Source organism: Triticum aestivum, chromosome 7B (genome assembly GCF_018294505.1).
Source record: "Triticum aestivum cultivar Chinese Spring chromosome 7B, IWGSC CS RefSeq v2.1, whole genome shotgun sequence".
NCBI lineage: Eukaryota > Viridiplantae > Streptophyta > Magnoliopsida > Poales > Poaceae > Triticum > Triticum aestivum.
This window is the reverse complement of record NC_057813.1, coordinates 279,520,119-279,544,725: the sequence shown is the minus strand read 5'-3', so window position 1 is coordinate 279,544,725 and position 24,607 is coordinate 279,520,119. Positions and strand designations below refer to the sequence as shown.

General features: G+C 45.8%; 2 protein-coding genes across 8 annotated transcripts; one reads left to right on the top strand and one right to left on the bottom strand.

Moving 5' to 3' along the window:
* The first annotated feature begins 3,144 nt into the window (after positions 1–3,144).
* On the top strand, positions 3,145–14,084 carry LOC123155778 (uncharacterized). Of its 7 annotated transcripts, none has more exons than XR_006477610.1 (3): positions 3,145–3,821; positions 4,077–4,153; positions 13,109–14,084. XR_006477610.1 is itself a non-coding variant. In XM_044573905.1 (3 exons), exons 1-3 carry the CDS (start codon positions 3,452–3,454, stop codon positions 13,242–13,244), a joined length of 588 nt encoding a protein of 195 aa, XP_044429840.1. In that variant the 5' UTR covers positions 3,145–3,451; the 3' UTR covers positions 13,245–14,084. The 7 variants fall into 7 exon arrangements, 1 of the variants encoding a protein (XP_044429840.1); XR_006477609.1 differs by having other exon boundaries at positions 6,219–14,084; XR_006477607.1 differs by having other exon boundaries at positions 4,574–14,084.
* A 1,768-nt stretch (positions 14,085–15,852) lies between these two features.
* LOC123155777 (protein SOSEKI 3) lies at positions 15,853–19,076 on the bottom strand. The gene is made up of 6 exons (XM_044573904.1): positions 18,589–19,076; positions 18,432–18,501; positions 18,241–18,356; positions 17,169–18,144; positions 16,233–16,535; positions 15,853–16,139 (listed from the first exon to the last, which is right to left on the bottom strand). The coding sequence occupies exons 1-6, from the start codon at positions 18,830–18,832 to the stop codon at positions 16,061–16,063; spliced, it is 1,788 nt and encodes a 595-aa protein (XP_044429839.1). The 5' UTR covers positions 18,833–19,076; the 3' UTR covers positions 15,853–16,060.
* Positions 19,077–24,607: the final 5,531 nt, after the last annotated feature.

Sequence of the window (24,607 nt, the reverse complement as noted above, 5' to 3'; positions counted from 1 at the left end):
AATTCATTTTTGTAGTGCACTCCTAATTCTTAATGAATAATATACATATACTACATACTCATTAATTGCGAAGTAGGATAGTATAGAGTGGACCTACTATGCACTTATCCATTCCAGTAACGTGCATGCCACGCGGCCAAGAAATTAGCAGGTCGTTGTAGGTTGTTACGTATGGCAATTATTTAATTACTAAATTGAATTATCTAGTTTGTTAGTTGAGCTAATGGATCCTTGTACAATCAGCTAACCCATCTGGCTTGCACAGAAATTGGAGACACGTGGCAGTCAAATAAGTAGGAGGTAACTACCACAGTACCACTGCTTGTAGATAAAATTTGTCGCATATATATCGCCGACGTACCATGGTCAGAACTATCGCTGACGTACACACTTGTGAGGAGATTCGTGCGGGGTTGGCCTGACGAAAAGTCTGGCACCATTTTTTGGTTTTCTACAGCCGTCTCACCTGTTTTATGCGTGGACCTAGGCAGCTTTTTATAAATAGCTGGCAGAGCAGGAGCGTATGGGTCTGTCCGAATTGCGAGGAGACGATCACGTGCTCATTCGGCTGGAACCTTTTAGGGCATCTTCAACAGGTTGTATGTTAGTCTTGTTGGTAAAATGCCCATGTCATCAACCAACAAGCTATCATACAACTATTCCAGTGGGTTGTATGTAAGCTATCCAATAGATGGTGAGAAAATAAATGTGGTTGCTCTCTATTTCACCTTGGAGCTTGTGCAAAAGTTGTTGGTTAATCTACATACTCCCTCCGTCCGGAAATACTTGTCATCAAAATGAATAAAAGAGGATGTATCTAGATGTATTTTAGTTCTAAATATATTTTTTATCCATTTTGATGATAAATATTTTTGAACGGAGGAAATACAACTTTGTTTTTTTCCCACATTTAATACATGCCACATCATTATTATGTCCTAGGTGACAAATTTACCAACACCTATCTTAGAGCATCTCCAACAGCCGCGCTAAAGCGCCGCGCGTAAAAAACCTATTAGCACGCTGCAGCTGGTTTTGCGCGCCCGTCTGTGTTGGCTCCAGCAGCGGCACTATAATGCAGCGCGCGCGCCGCTCCAGCAGGGCGCAAAAATACAGCGCGCTCGTCGCACAAACAACATGTACATTTCAAAGAAGATGAGCAAAAATGATCAAACAAACAAAATAAAAATCAATAACAAATAGTTCAAAATAAATCATTACAACTCAAACAAATAGTTTACCGTTCAGTACAACAACAAATAGTTCAAAATAAATTATTACAACACAACAAATAGTTCATGAACAATACAATGTCGAGTGCAGATATCATCATGCTCTTTGCCGTCCATGCCATGCCCACCACTCTTCAATTAGATCATTCTGAAGTTCCTTGTGCGTTGCGGGACGCCGAATGGCATGATAGGAGGCAACAAAACGGGCTACCCTTTCAGCCCTCCGCCGCACTCGCACGGGATGTCCCAAGAGCTCATACTGTGAGTAGTCTAAATCTTGGCCACGCTCATTCTCGATGATCATGTTGTGCATGATCACATAAGTGTGCATGATGTACCAAAGCATTTTTTGATCCTAAAATCTTGCCGGTCCTCTCACAATAGCAAATTGGGCTTGCAAAATCCCAAATGCTCTCTCCACATCTTTTCTAGCCGCCGCCTGAGCATTGTGGAAATCAAGATTTTTCTTACCTTCCGGTTTTTTCAACGGCTTCACGAAGGTTTGCCACTTTGGATAGATGCCATCCGCTAGATAATAGCCATAGTTGTACGTACGGCCATTTGCTACAAACTGCACAGGTGGCAACTCACCGTTTGCAATCTTATTCATCGGTGGTGACCGGTTGACAACATTGATATCATTCAAAGATCCAGGCATTCCAAAGAATCCATGCCAAATCCAAGTCTCCTGATCGGCCACCGCTTCAAGGATTATAGTGGAACCCTTTTTTTGGCCGTGGAATTGCCCATGCCATGCCTTTGGACAATTCTTCCAACTCCAATGCATGCAATCTATTGAGCCAAGCATGCCAGGAAAGCCGCGCGCTTTGTTCATCGCCAATAGCCTTGCGGCGTCTTCAGCAGTGGGAGATCTCAAATACTCCTCGCCAAACACTTGCACAATTCCCACTGCAAAGCACTTGACACACATGATGGCTTGGCTCTCACCCATAGCCAAATGATCATCAACTAGATCAGCCGGGATACCATATGCCAACATACGCAAAGCGGCTGTCACCTTCAGAAAAGTGCTATGCCCGAGCTCTCCGGCAGCATTCCTCCTTTGCTGGAAAAACCGGTCATGGCTCGCTAGTTTCTCTGCAATGCGCCTGAACAAGTCGGTGCTCATCCTAAACCGGCGACGAAAATACGACTCCGGGTATGTGGGATTCTCCACGAAATAGTTCTTCATCAATCTGTTATGGGCATCAATCCTATCTCTCCAATTTCTCCCGACCCATAACCGAACCACCGTGCTTCGGTTTTTTATTGATATGCATAGCTACGATCATTGCAAGATCCTCCTCCTCTTCCATATCAAATTCTTCTTCGGAAGAATCATACGACGAACTCATCTACAATGTTCAATACTATAATATAAAAACTACAATTCAAAACATGCACCAAATTCATGAAGTTTGAGCAATACATACCTTGTAGGCGTTTTGTCAAACACCTTGCGGGCGCGGCGCGGCAGCGAGCGCTCGGGCGCTGTTCCTCGGACGACGGAGGCGCGCGGGCGCCGGCGGTACTAGGAGGGGATGGGCGGAAGCGCGGGCGCGCGGGGATAGGCCGGGGAAGCCTGAGACGGTCGCCGGGGTGCGCGGGCGGCGGCGGCGGCGCGGCCGGTCGGGGGTGGAAGCGCGAGAGGAAGAGCGGGCGCGAGCGCTCGAGTGTGCCGCGCGCTGTAGTGGGCGCCCGAAATACGCCGCGCGGGTAATTGTTTTTGACCGCGCGCCCAACCCGTTTTAGCGCGCGCCGTTTTTGCGCGCCCGCTGGAGCGCCCTGACGCGTTGCGCGCGCGCTAAAACGACCTATTTTACGGCGCGACGTTAGTTTAGCGCGGCTGTTGGAGATGCTCCTACAACTATTGAGGATGCCCTTAGCGAAACGGAAACTGGTCTGTGAACGGATTTGGTTTGTGCCCGATCCACGCCGACTCTCTCTGTCTCCCCAGCCGGACAAAAGACAAGCCGCACTCTCTCTCCTCACGCCGCGATTTGGAGTCACCACCGCCCCTCTCCGCCCGGCTGGCGCACCGGCACCGCCATCTGTCCTCGCAGACCGGGTCGTGGATGGAGCTCGCTCATCAGGATCTCACCTCCCCCTCCCCTTTCTAAGCGCTGCACATTCCCGTCGCCATCGCACCTCCGAGTGGGCTCACACATCGGCGGCGGTGGTCAGAGGAGGATTGGGCGGGATCTCGCCAGTCGGAGCCTATGGAGGGTCGCCGGGTGCGTGGGTGCTCTGGATCCGCCGGGTGCCGCCCCTCACGTCGCTCCATCCGGCAGCCCCTCCTCCGACGACCACGCTCTCAGCGCCTCTTCTCTTACTCCCCCCAGGTGCCAGAGGAGCAACTACACGGCGATCGCCTTAACGCCACCTCAGCGGAGGTGCTCCCCGTTGTGGAACCCCTCCTCCCACCCCAAGCCACCGCTCGCGGTCCACGCCGTCCAGATGGAGCCGTGCACGCATGGGTCGCTGAAGATCCCGTGCTCAGTGCAGGCTGGGTCGCAGCCAGATTGCTGGTTATCGCCCTGGACCTCCTCTGTGTTAGGCTACCACCAGCAGCTCGACCTACCCCTACCCGTGAGCCTCCTCCTCCCGCTTTCCTGTCCTTCTTTGTCCTAAACTGATATGTGTTGGATTTGAATCTTCTTGATGAATATGTGTTGTGGATTAGGAACCCAATTTAGATGTAGGAATTTTGTGATATAGAAAATTAGCACATTGTGTGCGTGCATATTTCTATTGCTGCTCTTTTCATTTACATTCAGTTGCTGCAGATTTAGTGTTTCGAGATTCAAAATATTAAGATAAACTTGGCGAACCTTTTTAGGACAGGTCCAAAAGGAGGTGCTAAGCAGACTATGGTCAAGTGATGCCATTTCGTGCTTCTGCCAACTACCTGTAGCTCTCAGGTTAGTTCATTCTACACTTATGTATCTATTTGAGTTAATTCTACTTTGTTTGTGATGAACTGCCTTTTGCCTAATCTTTCATTATCGTGGAGGCCTAAAATTACAATCAGAAGTATTGCTAAATCAGAAGTAACTCTCACTTATTTAGGACTTAAGGCTAGCCATTGCCGCTAGCCTATGCTAGTTCCCAGTTCCGGGAAGTAAATCAGAGTATTTGTTTAGTGTCTGTCAGTAAAGACAACCATAATTGTTTGGTCGGTGTTTGGCTGAGCATTATGCTTGCACCATTTGAATATAACTTACCTGTATTATACACACTTTTGTGCAACTTGATGCTGTTTTAAAAAAAATGCAATGCAATCCCTTTGAACCTCGGTTGCAAACAATCCATATTTTAATTAGACTTATTATTCCTTTCAGAATCAACTAGGAGAGGAGCCGGTGCAGTAGCAAACAGAAAATACCAAGCATTAGATATCTGACAGAAGCTATATAGAAGTACACTGTTCTTGAGAGTATCATACAAAATAGGATCGTATTTAACCCATTTTTGAGATGTTCTGATATGGAACTCAACCCACATAAGGTTACTTTAACCAATGGAGAGTACATGAACGGTTCTGTATAGTTACTAAAAGTTGAGATATGTTTGGGCTGCTACCTGAAAAAGCAGGTACTGAGACTGGCCCTATGCGTAACGCCACCTACAGAAAGACTGAGCCTGTATTTTCCTCATCCGTGAGTGTGTCCCGAGATCTGTTGAACAACTGGTCTGCATCTCTATTGTGTCCGGGCCATTAGAGATTGGATTTGACACTGCTTTCGTTTACTGACCCATCTTCGGCTCTGTTTGGGCCCCACCGATAGCCATGCCCCATCTGTACATGTTTTCGTTTTCTTCAGAACACTTGTGATTCCTTTTTCTGTTTATAGCCATGTGCTAGTTTGACACTTTACTTTTAACGAGCGTATACTCAATGAAATGGTTGGCGTTAGCAACAACCAGTGCAAGGTAGTCTTGTTAACTGGTTCTAAAATTATTACTTACTCAGGTAAGTACATCTACAAAACATGTGCAGAGAGTGTCTACAAAACTGTTGTTCAACCTACTTGGGACTTAGTTGGCAGAAAGCATATACATAACAATGGATTTTCATGGGGATCGCATACAAAACTGTTGTACTAGGAAATGCATGACGCGGCATGGGGATCGCCATGAAGAACTGTCAAATCTACAATTGGAACAAAAATAGTATTTTGCAAAGAACTGGCATCCCACCTTCCCGGAACTGGAAACTAGAACAGGCTAGCGGCGATGGCTTTTTATCGCTCATAATCGTCGATGCCGTCCGATACGACATGTAGGTCACCATGAAGAACCGTCAAATCTGCAATTGGAACCAAAATAATATGTTGAAAAAACGAACATAATGAAGCAGGGCAACTTTGTATCTGTTATATTTGACAGATCAACCAATGGCCTTTACTAATCAGACAAAATATAGGCACCCTTGGGTAAGTTTACAGGTCAGTTGGAGGGCCAACAAGCATCGACAAGCCAATGTCCCAACATTTTTGTGGTGAAATGGGTAACATAAGTAGACAGAGAAAAACGTGTTTTTGATTTTTGGTTGATCAGTTCAATCGGATCCAAGAGTCTAAAGCGAAACACTAGCAGCATTATATAATCCAAAATGGAAGCAAAACTTCAGATTTAATGTTTAAGCTTATCAACTACAAAACATCACCATTGCAAATAGAATTGGAGTAAGAGTAACAAATTCAGCGAGGTACAAACATTAAGGGTACAACAACATGGCATGTTCGCCTTTAAGGGTACAACAATAATAGGAAAAACATAAGTTAACGTTGACAACTTTGCATTAATGAAGACGACGAGGTCGTTTGTAGGTTGTATTGCCACCACAAGTTGATTCATAGTGTGTGCCCATGCCGCACTTGCCGCATCGAACCTTCTTCGGGGGTTTCTTTGGTTCATCATTTAGTGGACAAGACACCTTATAGTGTCCATGCTCATTGCATATGCTGCATCTGCGTCTAGCAGGAGTTTTTCCGCCGGAGCTTGGAACTTTGGACTGACGAGATGCAGTAGCAGTTGCACTAGCGAAACGGGCTGCGAGAGGTGTCGTTGATGCAGATGCCATCAAGCGAGTTGTCCGAGCTTCTGAAGTTTCCACGGGCACGGGATCCTTGTCGAACCGGTCCTGCCCATCATCCCCGGAACCATCGAAGCAAGATTCTGGTACATAGTTATCTTCAGAGCTGGAGCCGTCATTCTGATCTGGTAGTTTCAAGCACTCACAATCTTCAGTAAAATGATCTTCTGATCCGCAAACAGAGCATGCATCCTTAGATTTTTCCACCGCACGCTCAACTACCGATTTCATTCTCTTTGATTTGGGGCGGCCACGCGATGGTCTCTTCTCTGGATACAGAGCTGTAACATGATCAGCAGGTTGAACATCACTAAAGTTGGGCACATTGGGCTTTTGTGATGCAGCCTTGCTGTTCCCAATCTTTGTACTTGGCTGACTAGTCTCAGATTCTGAAGCAGCCATGGCTTTGAGCTCTTTCTCGAGCGAGAGCAACTTCTGGACTGCGTGATTGAAAAGCGGCACTGATAGGTTACCTTCCTTCACCACCTGCAGTGCACGCACGTACAAAATATTGTGCCTGAAAGTTTTGGAAACCCCAATATCCGAGTCTCTCTGATAATTCTTGATATGATCAGGTAAAATGTCCCGGGCATCTCTAGTCCACCGCTTCATCACATAATGAGTCGGAAGGCGAAGAACACCAACATGAATCATTACCTAGCGAAATTAAATAATTAATAAGGAAAAACAAAACGAGGTACAATATGAATATATGTACTTACTCTCAGAGCGTGCCGGCAGAGAAGCCCCATGTGCTCATACATGGCACACTCGCAGTTGTAAGTGTCGCTTTCTCGATCAACCATAACCACATAGCTTACTTTGCACCAGTGTGCACGGCTATCTGAGTCAACATGTTGCACGACAACGCGGCCATCCACATTCTGATCTTTCACGACGTAACTGCCTGCCTCATACAACTCAGCAGAAAATAACTTGAACACAGCACGAGTATAGACCTTGGAGGCGTGACGCTCGCTGGGCACATTGCTATGCAACACCTTACCATCCTACAGACCAAAATGCATTCAGTAAGCTAAGCACGCTATTTTTATTGCTAGTCAGATAATTTATGAATGTAATTATTTACTGTACTGTCAAGAAGAAAGAAGGAAACCTTTTTTGTATGTGCCATTTCAAAGTCCTCTTCTTCGCAACGAGAGGCTATTAGTTTGTTATACTGCATCACAAATCTGTTGAGCGGTGCTGATAGTGATACATAAGTTTTAAGAACGTTATTCATGCACTCATTCCGTTGTGTGCTTGACATTCTGGCACAAAAGTTAGAGCTAAGATACGGCTTGGCCCATTTATCCCTGCAGTGAAACACATCCTACATGTACCTGTTATCCTGTAGTCCATAGCTAGAAACCAGAAACTGCCATCCAGATTCAAACTCCTCGACAGTCATCATCTCGTTGGTTAGATAGTTGAAATCTATGCGGAATGGTGTACCTTTCTTGTACAAGGTCCCAAGTTTCTCCTTGATGTTTTCCATCACGTGCCATTTGCACCAACGGTGAGCAGTAGAAGGCATAACATCAGCAATCGCACGCTCCATCTGCAAGCATTGATCTGCAAAAATTTCTAGTAAGAGATTTTGCACTGACATGTATGAGCATATTGAACATATAGATGCGCGAAGCTAGCCATTTAAAAAAATATATATACTTGTGAGAATAGTTTTTGGTGTTTTACCGCCGTTGGCACCAAGGAAGGTTGCAAAAGCCCACTTGAATGACTCTACAGTCTCCTCTCGCAAAACAACACAACCGAAAAGAGTAGACTGATAATGGTTGTTGACACCTACAAAAAGCCCAACAGGCATCTCATATAAATTGCTCTTGTAGGTTGTGTCAAATGTCAAAACATCACCAAACAACCAGTAATCAGCACGGCTCTTCGAGTGGCACCACAAGAGACCAGACACTCTCCTTTCTATGTCGGTCTTAACTGAATAGAAAAAATCAGGGTTCTGGGATTGCATTGTTGCAAAAAGCTCAAGCGTCTTGGCGATGTCGTCCTGGCTAGCTTCATGTGCAATTGATGCGCAAAGATTTTTCAGACACCTCTTGCCGAACGGGACTTCTTCAGCACGCCCATGGATGTCAGCCATGACCCCAAACACCTTGTTAACTTGCACATTGTTTGAACGCATATGTTTGATGAGATCTCTCATCGAAGAATCAATGGCATTATGACATTTCCAGACTTTTTTCTCACCAACCGTTTCTGCCAGCTCGTGGTTGTGAATCAAAACAACTCGAGAGAAAAACCAGCCATCATTGGATGTCCTCTTCAGTCGAACCATTGCTGGGCATTTGGTCCACGCTGACCTGGTGTTTCCTACTCCCTCCGTTCCTAAATATTTGTCTTTCTAGAGTTTTCAACAAGTGACTACATACGGAGCAAAATAAGTGAATATACACTCTAAAATATGTCTATATACATCCGTATGTGGTAGTCTATTTGAATCTCTAAAAAGACAAATATTTCGGAACAGAGGGAGTACATTGCTCCGCCCCTAGACAAACAAGTAACAACTAATTGATCTCGCTAATTGATCACACTAGAAAAAAAAGTTAAAACTCGAATGGCACAACAAGGATACCTCGCACGAGCAGAGGAAATCCTGATTGGTCTTGTATCCTGTTTTCTTTATCTCGTACTTGTTGCCGTATTTAATACCGAAACCCATCTCCCAGGAGTATGTGTTGTAGAACTGATAGGCTTCTTGTTCAGTTGAAAATATCATCCCTTCAGCAGGCTCAAAGACGATGCGTGAACCTCGCTCAGCGGCTCTATCGAAAGCTCTCCTGATGTAGTTAGAGCCATCTTCTTCAGGTTCTAGGCTATGACTTTCCCCGGCCCGACCCCTGAACAATCATCTGGACATTTTTCAAACAGTTTATGATAAAAAGATAATTTTTTCGGCGGATAAAACACCTTTGGCGTCGCTGGTAGCCCTCTAAACAGCCATCTTCAGCACGCTGCTCGCAACCAGTGTTTGTCGGATGTGGCACAGTGAATGGAGCGGAGGAGCGACAGCCGAAAGCAGCTTCGATATCGACGGCACGAACGTCCCTACTGTTTTATGCGGATTTTTCAGGTGGTGTCAAGAAAGTTTTCCAAGAAAGATTAGTTAAAATCTATGAACATTTTTGGTTACCTTTCGTCAGCGCAGTATGGATATGAGCTGGACCCTTCGCCGTGCTGCGTGGCAGCAGATGGCATCGGTCGTGGAAGAGCAGATCTTGCCGTCCCTACTGTTTTATGCGGATTTTTCAGGTGATGTCAAGAAAGTTTTCCAAGAAAGATTAGTTAAAATCTATGAACATTTTTGGTTACCTTTCGTCAGCGCAGTATGGATATGAGCTGGACCCTTCGCCGTGCTGCGTGGCAGCAGATGGCATCGGTCGTGGAAGAGCAGATCGTTCCGACGGCCGGCCGGCCATCCCCGGGGTGAGATCGTAGGGAGGTTGTGTCTCACGGGCCCTTGAAAATATTTAGCGTGGTGTCAAAGCAGTTTCGTGAACAAAAAATATATGGAGGAAATTTTGATGAGTTAACCTGTGAACATCCGAGTAGCATTCCTTCATAGATTCCTCCGCACATCTTGCTCCAGCAGCAGGTGAATGAGAAGTGTCGCTAGAGAACCCTGATGCCAGGTTGACGGCATCCTTGCTCCGATTGAGCTCTCGCTGGGAAGAACAGTTCATCCCTGAAACTGTATCCTCAAACCCTTTCCGATTGGCGGTTTCTGTAGGAGAGAAATCACGTAAGAATGTACAGCCAATCAAAATGATTGCACAGGCAACAAAGCATCATAAGGAAACTTACTATCAACGGCGGAGTCCTTCGAGGTGGGAAGGTCACCACAAGTTTCCGAGATGACGCCGGAGTTCAAGTTCGAGGCCATTGCTAAGAGCAGCTGCACTCCGTGAGCCCGTGCGGTGTTCAACCACCCAGCAATAATGAGATGGGATAGACCAAAATGGAATGGGGGGAATCCTGCCTTTTCAAATATCAGTCTGTCAAACTTTGACGTTTTGTACAAACAGATGGCCGCATTGAACGATGGTAACAGTTTGCCGTTTTTGCTATCCACGCTTCGAAAGATTGAGTCTGACCTTCCTATTTGTGAAAACCGATCACGAGACCCTGTATTTGACCCTGCTGGTTCTCAGCTCTGACACAACAGAGCTAGCTCCACAAAAAACATAAGCTGACAGAACTAGCTGTCATGCAACATCGCTAGCTACGAGAAACTAGTTCAGAGCACTAGCTGATGTGTAACAGCGCTAACTCCAATCGAAAACGCACCGAACTGCAGCACGCCATTTTTTAAATTAGATTAGCAACTATAAATAGCCCAAGTTCGCAAGGATAGAACCAGCTCCACGAACCGGTTTTTTGATTAATTTTTTTTGTTAGGAAGGCTTTTTGATTAGATTAGCATCTGTCCGAGGACATGGTGAACTGGGCTTGAAGAAGAGAGAGTCCAAGAGAGAGGGGCGGGATTGGGGGTTGTGTGTTAGGCGCTCTCTATGGGAATGATGTCATAGGCTTTTTGTAGGCCTCGTAGAGCCCCCGTGACCCCTCCAACGCGCACCAAGCCAACTAGAATAAAACAAACCGACCATGACAGCAACGTCATGCGGAGCATTTTCACAAATTTTTTTAAAAGTAAAAAAATGCACAATGACGGTTCAGTTTAAACAATATCAATTGGTATGAATTCTTTGACTGGTATGAATTCTTTGACCAATACATACTGCGTCTACACATACAAAAGAATAACAACAAACCTATTTGACACTAATTCTATGCCCTGTTCATTTTTATGAAAATTTTAAGGACTTGAGCTCATCCACTATAGACTTGTTTTTTATACAATGCAAAATGTAGGCCTTGATCCAAGCAAGTATTTTGAACATTTCAAGAAACCGGCATAAACACGTAAGACATGTGTACATAGTTTTCCAAGCAACGACATGTGCACATAGTTTTTTTATGTATAAGGGTGTAGGCAGTGCAACGTCCACAGTATAGAAAAGGTTCTCGTACACATGTAAGAGGGTGCCTTTATGGGGGTATGCATGGTTCTGACAATATAAAATAGAGGTTTCCAAAGAACCGGTGTGCCACCCTCCCGAAACAGGATTAATTTTTGGACCTGTGTCGGGCTTGCGGCGATGGCTTTTTATCGCTAACACTCATCGATGTCCTCTGATACAACATGATGGTCACCACGAAGAACTGTCAAATATACAATTGGAATCGAAATAATATTTCCAAAGAATCGGCGTGCCACCACCCTGAAATCGGATCAATTTTTGGATGTGTCGGGCTAGCCACCCTCCCAGTACTGAACTAATTTTTTGCGTGTGTGTCGGCGTAACGGCGATGGCCTTTTAGCATTCACACTCATCGAAACCGTACGATGCAACATGGTGGTCACCATGAAGAACTGTCAAATATATAATTGGAACCGAAATAGTATTTCGAAAGAATGGGCGTGCCACCCTCCCGGTACAGAACTAATTTTTTGCGTGTGTGTCGGCCTAGCGGCGATGGCCTTTTATCGTTCACACTCACTGTAGCCATCCGATGCAACATGGTGGTCACTATGAAGAACTGTCAAATATACAATTGGAACCGGAATAGTACTTCCAAAGAACCAGTGTGCCACCCTCTCGGAACCAAATATATGTTTGGTTGTATGTCGGGCTAGCGGTGATGGCTTTTATATAGCTCACACTCGTCGAAGTCGTTCGATAAGGACAGATCCGACCATCAACACCTGTGAGTTTCGTCTGCCGAAACATGCCGCCGCCTCGACCACCACCCGCTGACCCCCCCCCCCCCATCCCCCCACGCGACCGACGGATCTGGCCATCAGCACTTGCGAGCGTCATCTGTCGAAAGCCACCTCAACCTCCACCTGCTGACACCTCGCCGCACCCTCGCGACACGGATCCGGCCATCAGCACCTACAAGCGTCATCTGCCGAAAGCCGCCTTGCCAGTGGAACCGTGGCTCCGCGACATGAATCCTTGGCACGAGAGACGGAGCGGCGCAGACCTTGCTTCCACCTTCATTGCTAATAATTTCTTAATTCTTGCGAAGACCCGTTTGATCAGACACTAGAACTGGCATCAACTGAATAATTGTGTACATTCATCAACTCTCTTCCCTCCGACCCTACTTATTTTCCGCCCTTCAGATCTATATTCTGGAAGAACTGTTAGAAACTAAAGTGATGCCAAATTGTATCGTATTTAATTAGATGAGAAAGACCCGTTAGCAGGGGCAGAGCCAAGATTTAAACAAAGACGGGGTGAAGACGTCAGTAATAAAAGTCTAATAAAAGAATGTGTATCTACATTGCATTCTTATGGTATATAAAAAACTGTATTGTGATATAATAGAAGAATTGCAATTTATAATATAAAATTAAAGTACGAACTATGACTCTAAAAACATGAAAGGTCTCAATAATTTGTTCAAAACTAAAGTATGCGAGTCTATCATATCTTCTTAATGTTTAATTTTCTGTACTTTAGACTTTTATACATACCCTTCTCATTGCCTTGATGCCAATGCCGCTCATGTGGGCCGTGCGGCCTTGCAGTTGGAGCCTTCCATCGATGCTTGTGTTCAAATTACACCCCTTATTTGATTGTATAAATATGGATTTCTTCATTGTTTTATACGTACAATACATGCTGATTTTTGCTAAACCTCGTCACCGGCTGCTTCGACACTCGGTGAGAAGCACATGGGTTGGCTCGTGGGTGAAGCACGAGTCACAGAGATTTCACCTTCATAGGAGGATCTTCTACGAGCAGCAGGATGCCAAAATGATGTTTGGCAGAGGGGCATATAAGAGACCACATGACTTCTTGGTATAGAAACCATTGTAGGTCACATAGAGACGCATGGCCGGTCATGGGCTCGTGGCACCCTCATCCTCCTTCACCGACGAAAATTCACTTCCCCACGCACAGAACGAGATGGGCATCCAGCCTTGTGCAGTACTACTGCCTCAACTCTCCCCAAATTCTTCCATGTGAGGTCAAGAAGCTCCATGTCAACTCTCCTGCTAGATGCAGCCGGGCCCGACTCTGTTCACACAGTCCACCACCGTCCCTCACCAAATCATGATCCTAGCCGGCGAGCGCACTCCCGCGTCAAGATCCATGGTGGATCCACAGCACGCGGAGCAGAGGCACAACGGCGAGCAGGTGGGTGGCCAGTACGTCGAGCGATGGCGACCACCACCGCCACGGTGGATGGTTTCTGCTGGATTTGGCCACCATGGCAACATTATCCTCTTCTGCGAGTGCCTCGTGGGCATGTTTGCCTCCAACGAGCAGAGGACGGCCATGAGATGAGGGCTGCAGGCCCCCCCTCTCCCAGTGGGAATTTTTGTTGCATGTTGAGGATGTGAGAGGCTGGTTTGGTGCTTTGATTCGGTGGTCGCCAATCTTCTCTGTGCTAATTAGTGGTTTTTCGGTGCAAGTTTGTGCATGGGTTAGCGCTAAGTTTTGTTTCGTAGTTTTGTACGAATTTACAGTTAGAGTTTGTGTTTACTTGTCTCAAACTTCCTATCATGTATCAATGAACATATTTTGAAGAACTTTGATGGGTGGAAATCTGTATGTAATTTAGATTTATTCTGAAGAACTTGTTGTATATCAGTGAGAACCGTCGGTGAAAATATGAAGAATTTCCTTGGGCTGTATATTGAATAGACTTTCTACAAATGTGAATTTTTTCTGGACCGTAGTGTTGGCTATGGTGGGCTATGGAGCAGACAGGGGAATAACATTGCTTGGTGTACAGACCACGCTTTCAAAGCGGTAAAACGGAAACAGCGAAACATAAAACGGGGTCTAGCCAGAGAGAAAAACAATCTGGAACCTTATGATGAGCTTGCATGTGACAGCCGCATGGGGACATGCATCGGGCCTAGTAATGGCAAGTTTGGTTCAGAACTTTACCTGAGTGTGGCAGACCATGGTCAGTCAGAATAAGGAGGAAAATGAAGCAAAGAGAGAGAAAAGGAACCGCTGGGAAGGAAAGGTTCGGATCTTGATGTACCTACCTACGGTTCTGATAGTTGTGGTCTGAGGAATTTTTGTCAAAAATGACTACATATGAATTCGTATTGACAAAAAGACTACCTACACAGTGTATTGACAGAAAAGACCACATACACCGTGGCGGCAGGTCCGGCAGCCGACACATGGCACCTGCCGCCACGGGCGCCGGCGGCGGGACATGCCGCCATTGCGATAGAACGGGGCGAGGCCAGGTGGGCCCTGCCGCCACGCCTGTAGGCGGCAGATGCTGCTGCTGAGCGCGACAATGCGCCTGTGGATAGCTGTTATTCCGGCTGCATCTCTCCATCTGTAGAGCTTCTAGATCCTCGCTGGCTGCGTGCAATGTTTGCCACTACTGGCCGGGACCTGGTATAAGCTAGACTTTTTACCTCCGTACGTCCATGCAGGTGCCTTTGCTGTTGCCGCGTATACATATGGTCATGCATATAATGGCCTGCATGCATCAGCACGTACGTGCAGCAGCCAGTAAATACTTACATGCAGCGGCAGTGCCAGGACTAAGACATTTTCGCGTCGCACGCAGCAAACCTGCCGCCACGGGATGTGGCGGGAGGGGCCACCAGCCTCTTCCTGTTCCGTTCCTTGCTCCAAAACCGGTTATACCTGGGCTGCCGCCACCTCCCACGGCGGCAGGTCCTGCCGCCAGCGCCCGTGCCGGCAAGTGCCACGTGTCGGCTGTCGGCCCTGCCGCCATGACGTATGTGGTCTTTTTTGTTAATACGGTGCGCAGGTGGTCTTTTTTGTCAATATGAAACCGTATGTGGTCTTTTTTTAACAAAAAATCGTGGTCTGGGTACGTTCGGACAGGGAATCTCATTCCTAGCAAAAGGAATCACCACGTCCATACATCAAGTTCAAGTGTAGCAAAGGAAAAAATAGAGTATACTGAATTCAGCGCAAACCAGACTGCCAAACAGCGAGGAGGATCCTCTACCGTTCCGCCAAACAGGCCAAATTTGCATCCCAAGGCATGCATGAGCTGCATGCGACTAACCAAACACGTCATTATGTCAATTGGAAAGCAGGCTCAGGCTTTATATAGGAACAAAAGCTAACTCGAGGCTCCCACTGGAGCTATGCATTGAGTTTGACAGGTGATGTATCTAATGTGAGTTTAAATTTTAAAATGTGGTCCAGTATTGTCACAGTTTCACCAACCTGGCAAAACCGTGACCTGTTCATGTTCCTTGAACTACTGAAGAAACAAGCTATCCAGTGGTGCATTTAGCATTTACAGTGGACTGGTCCTGAGCCACAGATAGTAAAAGAAGATTGTAATTCTAAGTCTATGTGTTTCTGATTTTTTTTTATGTTGGTCCTTGTGGAACGGTAAGCTCTTTCATGGTTGTTTATTAAAAAAAACTGATACAAGACGCAGGAGACAAACTGATCAGAGTAAGATACTGTACGGACTCTCTGGAGTGACAAATTCTTCCTGAAGGTGTAACAAAATAATGACTATCACATTCACACTGGTTACAAAATGAATCAAACTCAGCTAAAAAAAACAAAGAATCAAACTGCACTTTCAACCGAACAACTTCAAGACAAGCAGCAAATTCCAAAGAAGGTAAGTTCACAGCAAAATGTAACACAACCCCTTACAGTGATTCTGTGCTGTTATCACTTTCTTCACACAAGGGTGCAGATTGGATTATAACCCGTGCTCCAGAAGCAAGCCTGTGGTTATGATTTTTGTGTGTGTATGTCGTCAATCTCTAGAAACAGATAGACAACTAGGCCAACAAATAAGAATAATGAGAAGCAACTAACCTTTCTTCGATCTTGATCATTTTGTCCTTCTCCTCATGGAATGACTCTCTCCTCGATGAAGATAATTTACCTAGTGGGTCAGTCATCCTATTGCTTGCACCTCTTGATGAACCAAGTGGCGAGGATCCAGTACTACGTTCTTGTTGACTAGAGCTGTACATGACATCAGAATTGGGGGAGAATGCTGTTCCACTTCTGGATTGCTTACATGATATCATTTTGATAGTCTGTGGGAGACATCTGAAACTACCCGACTCAGCCAAGCTTTCCATATCCCTTCTAGAGTCTGGCGCTCTATACACTCTGACATATTCAGAGGAGATGCTGAGTCAACACCAAAATATATCCAGAGATATTGAAAATACTAAACATACTTTCAAGGAAGGTACTGTATAGCAGGGTGACATAGCAACTAAAAACATGATAGTCCTTGCCAATTTCTAGGTAGTTAGGTAGGACACAATTTAGTGACTCACTGCAGTTACAAAGTGAAATGAGTTCTACTAATTGGTTGATTCTCTTATGATCTTCAAAACAAACATCATTTGATTCTATTTTGATCTTTTCTATCTCTAATATTGGACAATATAATGCGAAAAGAAATGAATTGACTAAGTCTCTACGGGAGATCATACAGTGGGATGTCCGCTAAACCTCAGCGCCCTGCTGTTTGTTGTATCCTACCCCTTCTTGGGGATTTGTATTTCTTATTTTCTTTCCAGTCTTTTCAATATATTGAGACACAAGCTTTGCGTTTTCTCAAAAAAGAAAGCTCTACGAGAGATCATAAATGTCCAACATTGTGCGACTAACCAATGTGAACCTCAGCTATCCGATAAGCAAAAAAAAAAAAAACTCGCTATCAAGACAATAATGCATCGAAGTCCATGGTGCCAACATGATAGCCGACAATCAGAACAATGTGTTGTGACATACCTATCCTCGTCGTAAGATGATGAGCGTTTGAGTGTGGGTATTTCTCCTCTCCCTGACTCTTCCTGCTTACTCTCCTCGACTAAGCTTTCACTACTTAAATGCTCTGACTCAGAAACTCTTATTCCAATTGTTCTTGCGCTACAAGGAACATTGTCAAGGTGCCGCAATGCCATAGGAGTAGAGAACATTGGAGAAGGGAATTCAACTTGAGTAAACCGTGGTCTGTATGTTGGGATGAGTCCAAAGCCACGATGATCTTTCACAGAGATGGACCCACAGGTGATCAGCTGCATGAGCAAATTGGCTGGCTTCAGCTTCACACCCATTGGTCCATAGAGATTTTCTTCCTCTAGTACCTTATTATAGCTACTCCTCCTACTGGCCTCTGCCCTTATCAGGGACTCCAATGTCTCAACTCTGCCACCGGGAGAAGCATCAGATGAACACACCTGTGGTGATTCTCGAACAAGTAGAGGGACCTTTGGCGATGCTTGCGTGCTTCTTTCATGACACTCTTGAATTTCAGCATCTGATGTACAATCCTCTGTACGGATTCCTGCAGCGCGATTATGTTTAGAAGGAACATCCCTCTCACTGTCATCGGTTTGTGTGGACGCGTCCTGTGCTCCGATGGGTTTGCAGACTCTGTACTCGGAAGGTCCAGGGGAGGTTGCCTCTGATAATGGAACGTTAGTTCCTACTGGTTCAGGGGACAGGTTCCCGGATGAGCCAGAATGTGTAGTCCTGCATTGCTCGTCCTCGCGGTTGGTGGAAGCAGATGATGATAGCACAAATGTGGAGTGCGCCAGCTGTTGTGGTTGCTGAGTAGGAGTTGGAGGTGAGGCCTCTTTGATAACAGCAGACGGGGATGACGATGACGAGCACCCTTCTTGCGATCCTCGCGACTGAGGAGACTCTTGTTGAGGGTGCTTGGGACTCTCGGCCTTGGTGTTGCTAAGGCCATTCTGCTGGCGATCTGAAACAATACAAGGTCAAGGAGAATGGACAAGGCAAATTGGAGCAAGATCTGATGAAGAACCCAAACAGAGTTGAGTTTATGAGTGCGACTTACCAGGCGGCGATCGGTCCAGGAGCTCGGAGCCCTTGAGGATGTACTCGTTGCCTTGTGCAGGGAGCACCAGATCGTCCTCGGAGATGTCGTGCCACACGAAGCCGTTTTTGTAGCTCCTGCGGGAAGCTACACGGATCAGCCCAGCCAAAGAAGAAAGTTGAACCCTCGACAAAAGCAATCAATGGGTGTACCTCTTGCAGGACCAGGAGTACATGGCCGCCATGCCCTTCCCTCGCAGCACGTTAAGGCGGTTAATCACATCTACGGCGCCATGAACAGGAATCGCATCAGGGGCCAAAGGTGAATTTGAAAGGGCGGGCGGGGCGGTGCATCTGTTGGTGGACTCACCTCGCAGGTAGAGGCCGGCCTCCGGCGAGGCGAGCGGCACCTCGATGAAGTGGGGATGCTCCAGGTGGCGGCTGCGGCAGAGGTAGTAGACGACCGCTACCCTCTTCCCCGCTGCCGTGGCCGCGGGCGGGGGCGAGCGGCGCGGAGGGTGGTGCTGGCTCTTGCCCGGCGGCTCGACCCAGACCTTGTTGCGGCCAGGGCTCGCGCTGGTGCCGGTGCCCCGCCGCCGCGCCCTCTCCTCCATCCTTCCTTGTCGCGGCGGCTGCTGGTTCTGAAACAGTCGGGGAGCGGAGCAGCAAAGTGGCCGCGCAGCCGGATCAAATCAGACCGCGGCAGGTCCTGGACATGGCAAGGGGCGGAGGGAGCGCATTAATGGCCGCAGCTCGAGGTGGTGCGGTGGTGGTGGCAGCAGCAGCAGTGAGTTAGGTTGAGTCGGGGAGTGTTGGTCTGATGGAGATGGGAGACGGCAAGGGGAGAGATCAAATCAAATCAAACAGGGGTTTTGACCATCCATCCAAGCAGAGGAGAGAAGAGGCAATAATGCATCACTGTTTGTGTTTGGATTAACGCTCCATGTGTCGGCTCGGCCCCAAGAATCAATGATTAATCCCTTCTTCCGTATTACTCCGTATTATGTTTTCTAAATAAGCATTATACTCAACACTGAGCATCTTTGACGCCGAAAACGAAAAGTTCTAAAGATAATTAAATTTAACTGCTGTCTTTTTTGAATTTTCTGTTCATCAGCGCTGAGCGCATATTAGCCTGGACACACACGCAAATTACCATGAACTTGTGAGGTTTATTTATTTATTAGGTTACTTTTTTTTGCGAAATTTATTTATTAGGTTTCAGGAGAGAGAAGGCCAGATCACGAAATGAGATGCCAGGGATCTCGAGTGCACAGTAGCAGCAGTGTTTGATTTCTCTTTTTGATTGCCTTTTTGGCAGCTCATGCTCCTCCTGTTCTGTCCGCCCTACCTTGCTCCCACTCTCCACCGCAAGAAGAGTTATTCATTCTACCAGCCTTACGGCATCTCTAGCAGACCCCGCAAAATTCCAACCCGTATAAGTCTTTTTCAATTCGCGGAAAATGTATATGCAGGTCAGCACGGGCGAGGTCAGACTCAGACCCCGCAAAACGGACCCGTAAAAAAAGGATATTCGATGAATATGTTTTTTTACGGGTCGGCTACACGGGGTCTGCTCGGGCACCGCCGCGTCGACCCACAAACCAAAGACGCCCAATTATCGAATTTGACATCAGTTCCAACAAATAAGTTCAAATTCAAACAATAGAACACAAAAGCTTAAAGTTTTGTAGGACAAACGCAAAAGAGGGTCTTGCAAAAATGACGACCACATCCGCCATCGTATTGGTCGATCTTCATTCCGCGCCATCGAGTCCATGGAGTTCATCGGAACCACCGAATCCACCACCAGCGCTTGTTCCAACTCCTGCACCAAAATCATCGGCTAGTACATTGAACGCATCGGCGACATTGTAATACGCACTGGCCGACGCAACCATTCTCCTCACTACTAAGGAAAACCTTATACACAGAACTTTAGCAGTAACGCGTGTTAAAAAAGCACGCTGGCGCTAAGTAGCAGTAGCGCGCTGGTGTAAACGGCGCTATAGATACAGTTGTAGCGGTAGCGCGCTTGAAGATAAAAGCGCTACTATCAAAATTCCCACGACTTAGCCGACAGACTACACATAGTAGTAGCGATCTATGTTGAACCGCTAAAGTAAATAAAATTAAATAATAGAAAAGTAAATGAAAATGAAAGAAATAGAAAAGGTGAAAGGAAAAAAATGTAAAGAAAAATAAATGAAAAAGGGGGAAAGAGAAAGGAATAGCAATAACGTGTATCAAGGAACGCGTTGTAGCTAACTTAGCAGTAGCGCACTTTCTGGAACACGCTACTGCTACTTCTGACTTAACCGCCCGCTTCGTTCTTCCCCACGGCCACTTCCCCCAAATTCAACTCCTTTGCTGTTGCCGCCGCCGTTGCCCGTCGGCCGCCGCGCTCTCTCTCGTCGCTCTCCGCACACCCTCGACGCCGCCCCCGACCCCGACCTCGACGCCACCCTCCGCCGCGCGCCCAAGCCCCGACCCCAACCTCGACGCCGCCTGCCCCTCCCTCGCCGCAGGCACCCGAGGTGAGCATGCCTGCTCCTCCCCCTCCCCTACCTCTACCTAGGGTTCTTCAAATTTTAGTTGCATCAAATTAGTTAGGGTTCATGTATGGGTGAAAACGAATCGGATGCGGATGTTATCGAATACGGATGCGGCTCGGATGTTTTCTTAGATGATGTTTTCTTAGATGATGAATAAACACTATTGTAATGCATAATAATTTCTAAGATTAATCATAAAACGAGTAAAATTTGACCACTTATTTCACTTTTAAGTTGGATAATTGGAATATCCGCTACCACTTTCCACCCCTAGGTTCATCAAATTAGATGGTAATTAGGGCAGTAGTTCCTAGGTACTAATTAGTTAGTAAGAACTAGGTACTAATTAGGTACTAGTTTATTTTTATTTATAGTAAGTTTATTTTTAGTAAGAACTAGTTGAATTAATAGAACTAGTTGAACATGTCACATTTGTTGTTATTTTTTTAGTTAAAGCAATTTTCCCGCATCGACGTCGACGATGCCTATCCCGCATCCTCGTCGTCGACTCGGTGGAGGAGGCCTGCTTGACCAGATGGGCCATGTTCGGGACTGGGCTCCGCCGGACTGGTACTGGGAGGCGCTACCTACCGGGGGCGCAACTTGGTGAGGAGTCAGCCCGTCGTTGACCCGAACCTTCTTTGGTGGCGGTCGCATGGGCCAGTGATGGTTGAGAGGCTTGAGGTCCCCGCGGAGGTGGTACGTCACCGTGTCAGCGAGGAGGACGTGCACGTCCGTCGCTACTTGGTTGCGCTGGAGCACAGGTTCTCCTGTACCTAGCAGGTTCTCCAGGGATCTCACTGGAGCGACGATCCTGTGATGGTTCCTTCTATTTGGGTGTCCACCGCCCGCGTCGATACCCGTCGTTCGCTAGGGTTTTAGTTGTATTAGTGGTGTTATATGTATGATACTATTCGGGATGTATTAGTGATAATATTCGACGATGTACGGATGCAAGAGATGATTTACTTTTGCTTATTGAATGCATGCTAATTTGAATACTTATTTATTTTACGATTTGGTTTTGCTTATTGAAAGCTCATGTCAATATGAGTCCTATAAGATATTTTGAAATGTATATCTTGTGTTGCTCAAATAGGATATGTGCTTGCCCAAGTGGTCGGTCATGTTTGCACGTTACACCTTCGAGTGGCCTATATTTTGCCGGAGTGTTGATTCATTTCCGTTCAGGCAAATTTCAGGCGCTTGATATGTCCTATTTTAGCAAAGGTCATGCCGGAATTTTCCGTGAATTTTTTGGCATGACTTGTGCCACAATATGTAGGAAATATTGAGTGTCCGGGATTTTTGTGTTGAGTATCCTGGTAGTTGTCTGGTACCTCTTGAGCACTGCGTTGGATTTCCCCAAAGAGGAGAGGATGATGCAGCAAAGTAGCGTAAGTATTTCCCTCAGTTTTTGAGAACCAATGTATCAATCCAGTAGGAGAGCACGCACAAGTCCCTCGTACCTACACAAAACGATAGCAACTCGCAACCAACGCTTAGGGGTTGTCAATCCCTTCACGGTCACTTACGAGAGTGAGATCTGATAGAGATAATATTTTTGGTATTTTTGATAGATAGATGCAAAGTAAAAAGTAAAAGGCAAAGTAAAAACAAAGCAAGTAAATAAAGTGATAGAGATTGATATGATGAGAATAGACCCGGGGGCCATAAGTTTCATTAGTGGCTTCTGTCAAGAGCATAAGTATTCTACGGTGGGTGAACAAATTACTGTTGAGCAATTGACAGAATTGAGCATAGTCATGAGTATATCTAGGCAATGATCATGTATATAGGCATCACGTCCAAAACAAGTAGATCGAAACGATTCTGCATCTACTACTATTACTCCACTCATCGAACGCTATCCAGCATGCATCTAGAGTATTAAGTAAAAACAGAGTAACGCCGTAAGCAAGATGACATGATGTAGAGGGATAAATTCATGCAATATGATAAAAACCCCATCTTGTTATCCTCGATGGCAACAATATAATACATGCCTTGCAACCCTTTCTGTCACTGGGTAAGGACACCGCAAGATTGAAACCAAAGCTACGCACTTCTCCCATTGCAAGAACTACCAATCTAGTTGGCCAAACCAAAAAGGATAATTCGAAGAGACTTGCAAAGATAACTCAATCATACATAAAAGAATTCAGAGAAGAATCAAATATTTTCCATAGATAATGCTGGATCATAAACCCACAATTCATTGGTCTCAACAAACACACCGCAAAAAGAGGATTACATCGAATAGATCTCCACAAGAGAGGGGGAGAACTTTGTATTGAGATCCAAAAAGAGAGAAGAAGCCATCTAGCTACTAGCTATGGACCCGAAGGTTTGAAGTAAACTACTCACACTTCATCGGAGGGGCTATGGTGATGATGTAGAAGCCCTCCGTGGTGGATGCCCCCTCTGGCGGAGCTCCAGAACAGGCCCCAAGATGGGACATCGTGGATACAGAAGGTTGCGGCGGTGGGATTAGGTTTTTGACTCCTGTTCTGATCGTACGGGGATACGTAGGTATATATAGGAGGAAGGAGTACGTCGGTGGAGCGTCAGGGGGCCCACGAGGTAGGGGGGCGCGCCCAGGGGGCGCGCCCTCCACCCTCGTGACCGCCTTTGGCACTTCTTAAAGTAGGGTCCAAGTCTCCTGGATCACGTCCGGTTGGAAAATCACGTTCCCGAAGGTTTCATTCCGTTTGGACTCCATTTGATATTCCGTTTCTTCGAAACGCTGAAATAGGCAAAAAACAGCAATCCTGGGCTGGGCCTCCGGTTAATAGGTTAGTCCCAAAAATAATATAAAAGTGGAAAATAAAGCCCAATATAGTCCAAAACAGTAGATAAAGTAGCATGGAGCAATCAAAATTATAGATACGTTGGAGATGTATCAGGCATCCCCAAGCTTAATTCCTGCTCGTCCTCGAGTAGGTAAATGATAAAAAAGGAATTTTGATGCGGAGTGATACTTTGGCATAATTTCAATGTAAATCTTCTTAATTGTGATATGAATATTCAGATCCGAAAGATTCAAGACAAAAGTTCATATTGACACAAAAATAATAAAACTTTAAGCATACTAATCAAAGCAATCATGTCTTTTCAAAATGACATGGCAAAAGAAAGTTCATCCCTACAAAATCATATAGTTAGGCTAGTCTTCATTTTCGTCACACAAAGATGTTCCCAACTTCTATACCCCCGATGACAAGCCAAGAAATTGTTTCATACTTAAATAATCTCAAACTTTTTCAACCTTCACGCAATACATGAGCGTGAGCCATGGATATAGCACTATGGGTGGAATAAAATATGATGATGAGGATTGTGTGGAGAAGACAAAAAAAGGAGAAAGTCTCACATTGACGAGGCTAATCAACGGTCTATGGAGATGCCCATCAATTGATGTCAACATGAGGAGTAGGGATTGCCATGCAACGGATACTAGAGTTATGAATGCTCAACAAAAGAAAACTAGTGGGTGTGCATCCAACTTGCTTGCTCATGAAGACCTAGGGCATTTGAGGAAGCCCATCGTAGGAATATACAAGCCAAGTTCTATAATGAAAGATTCCCACTAGTATAAAAGACAACTTATGAGACTCACTACATGAAGAACAAGGTGCTACTTTGAAGCACAATATATGAGACTCACTACATGAAGAACAAGGTGCTACTTTGAAGAACAAGTATGGAAAAAGAGATAGTAGCATTGCCCTTTTTATTATATATTTTTTGGGGCCTTTCTTTCTTTCCTTTTCTTTTTTCCTTTCTTTTTTTTATTTGGGCAATGCTCTAATAATGATGATCATCACACTTCTA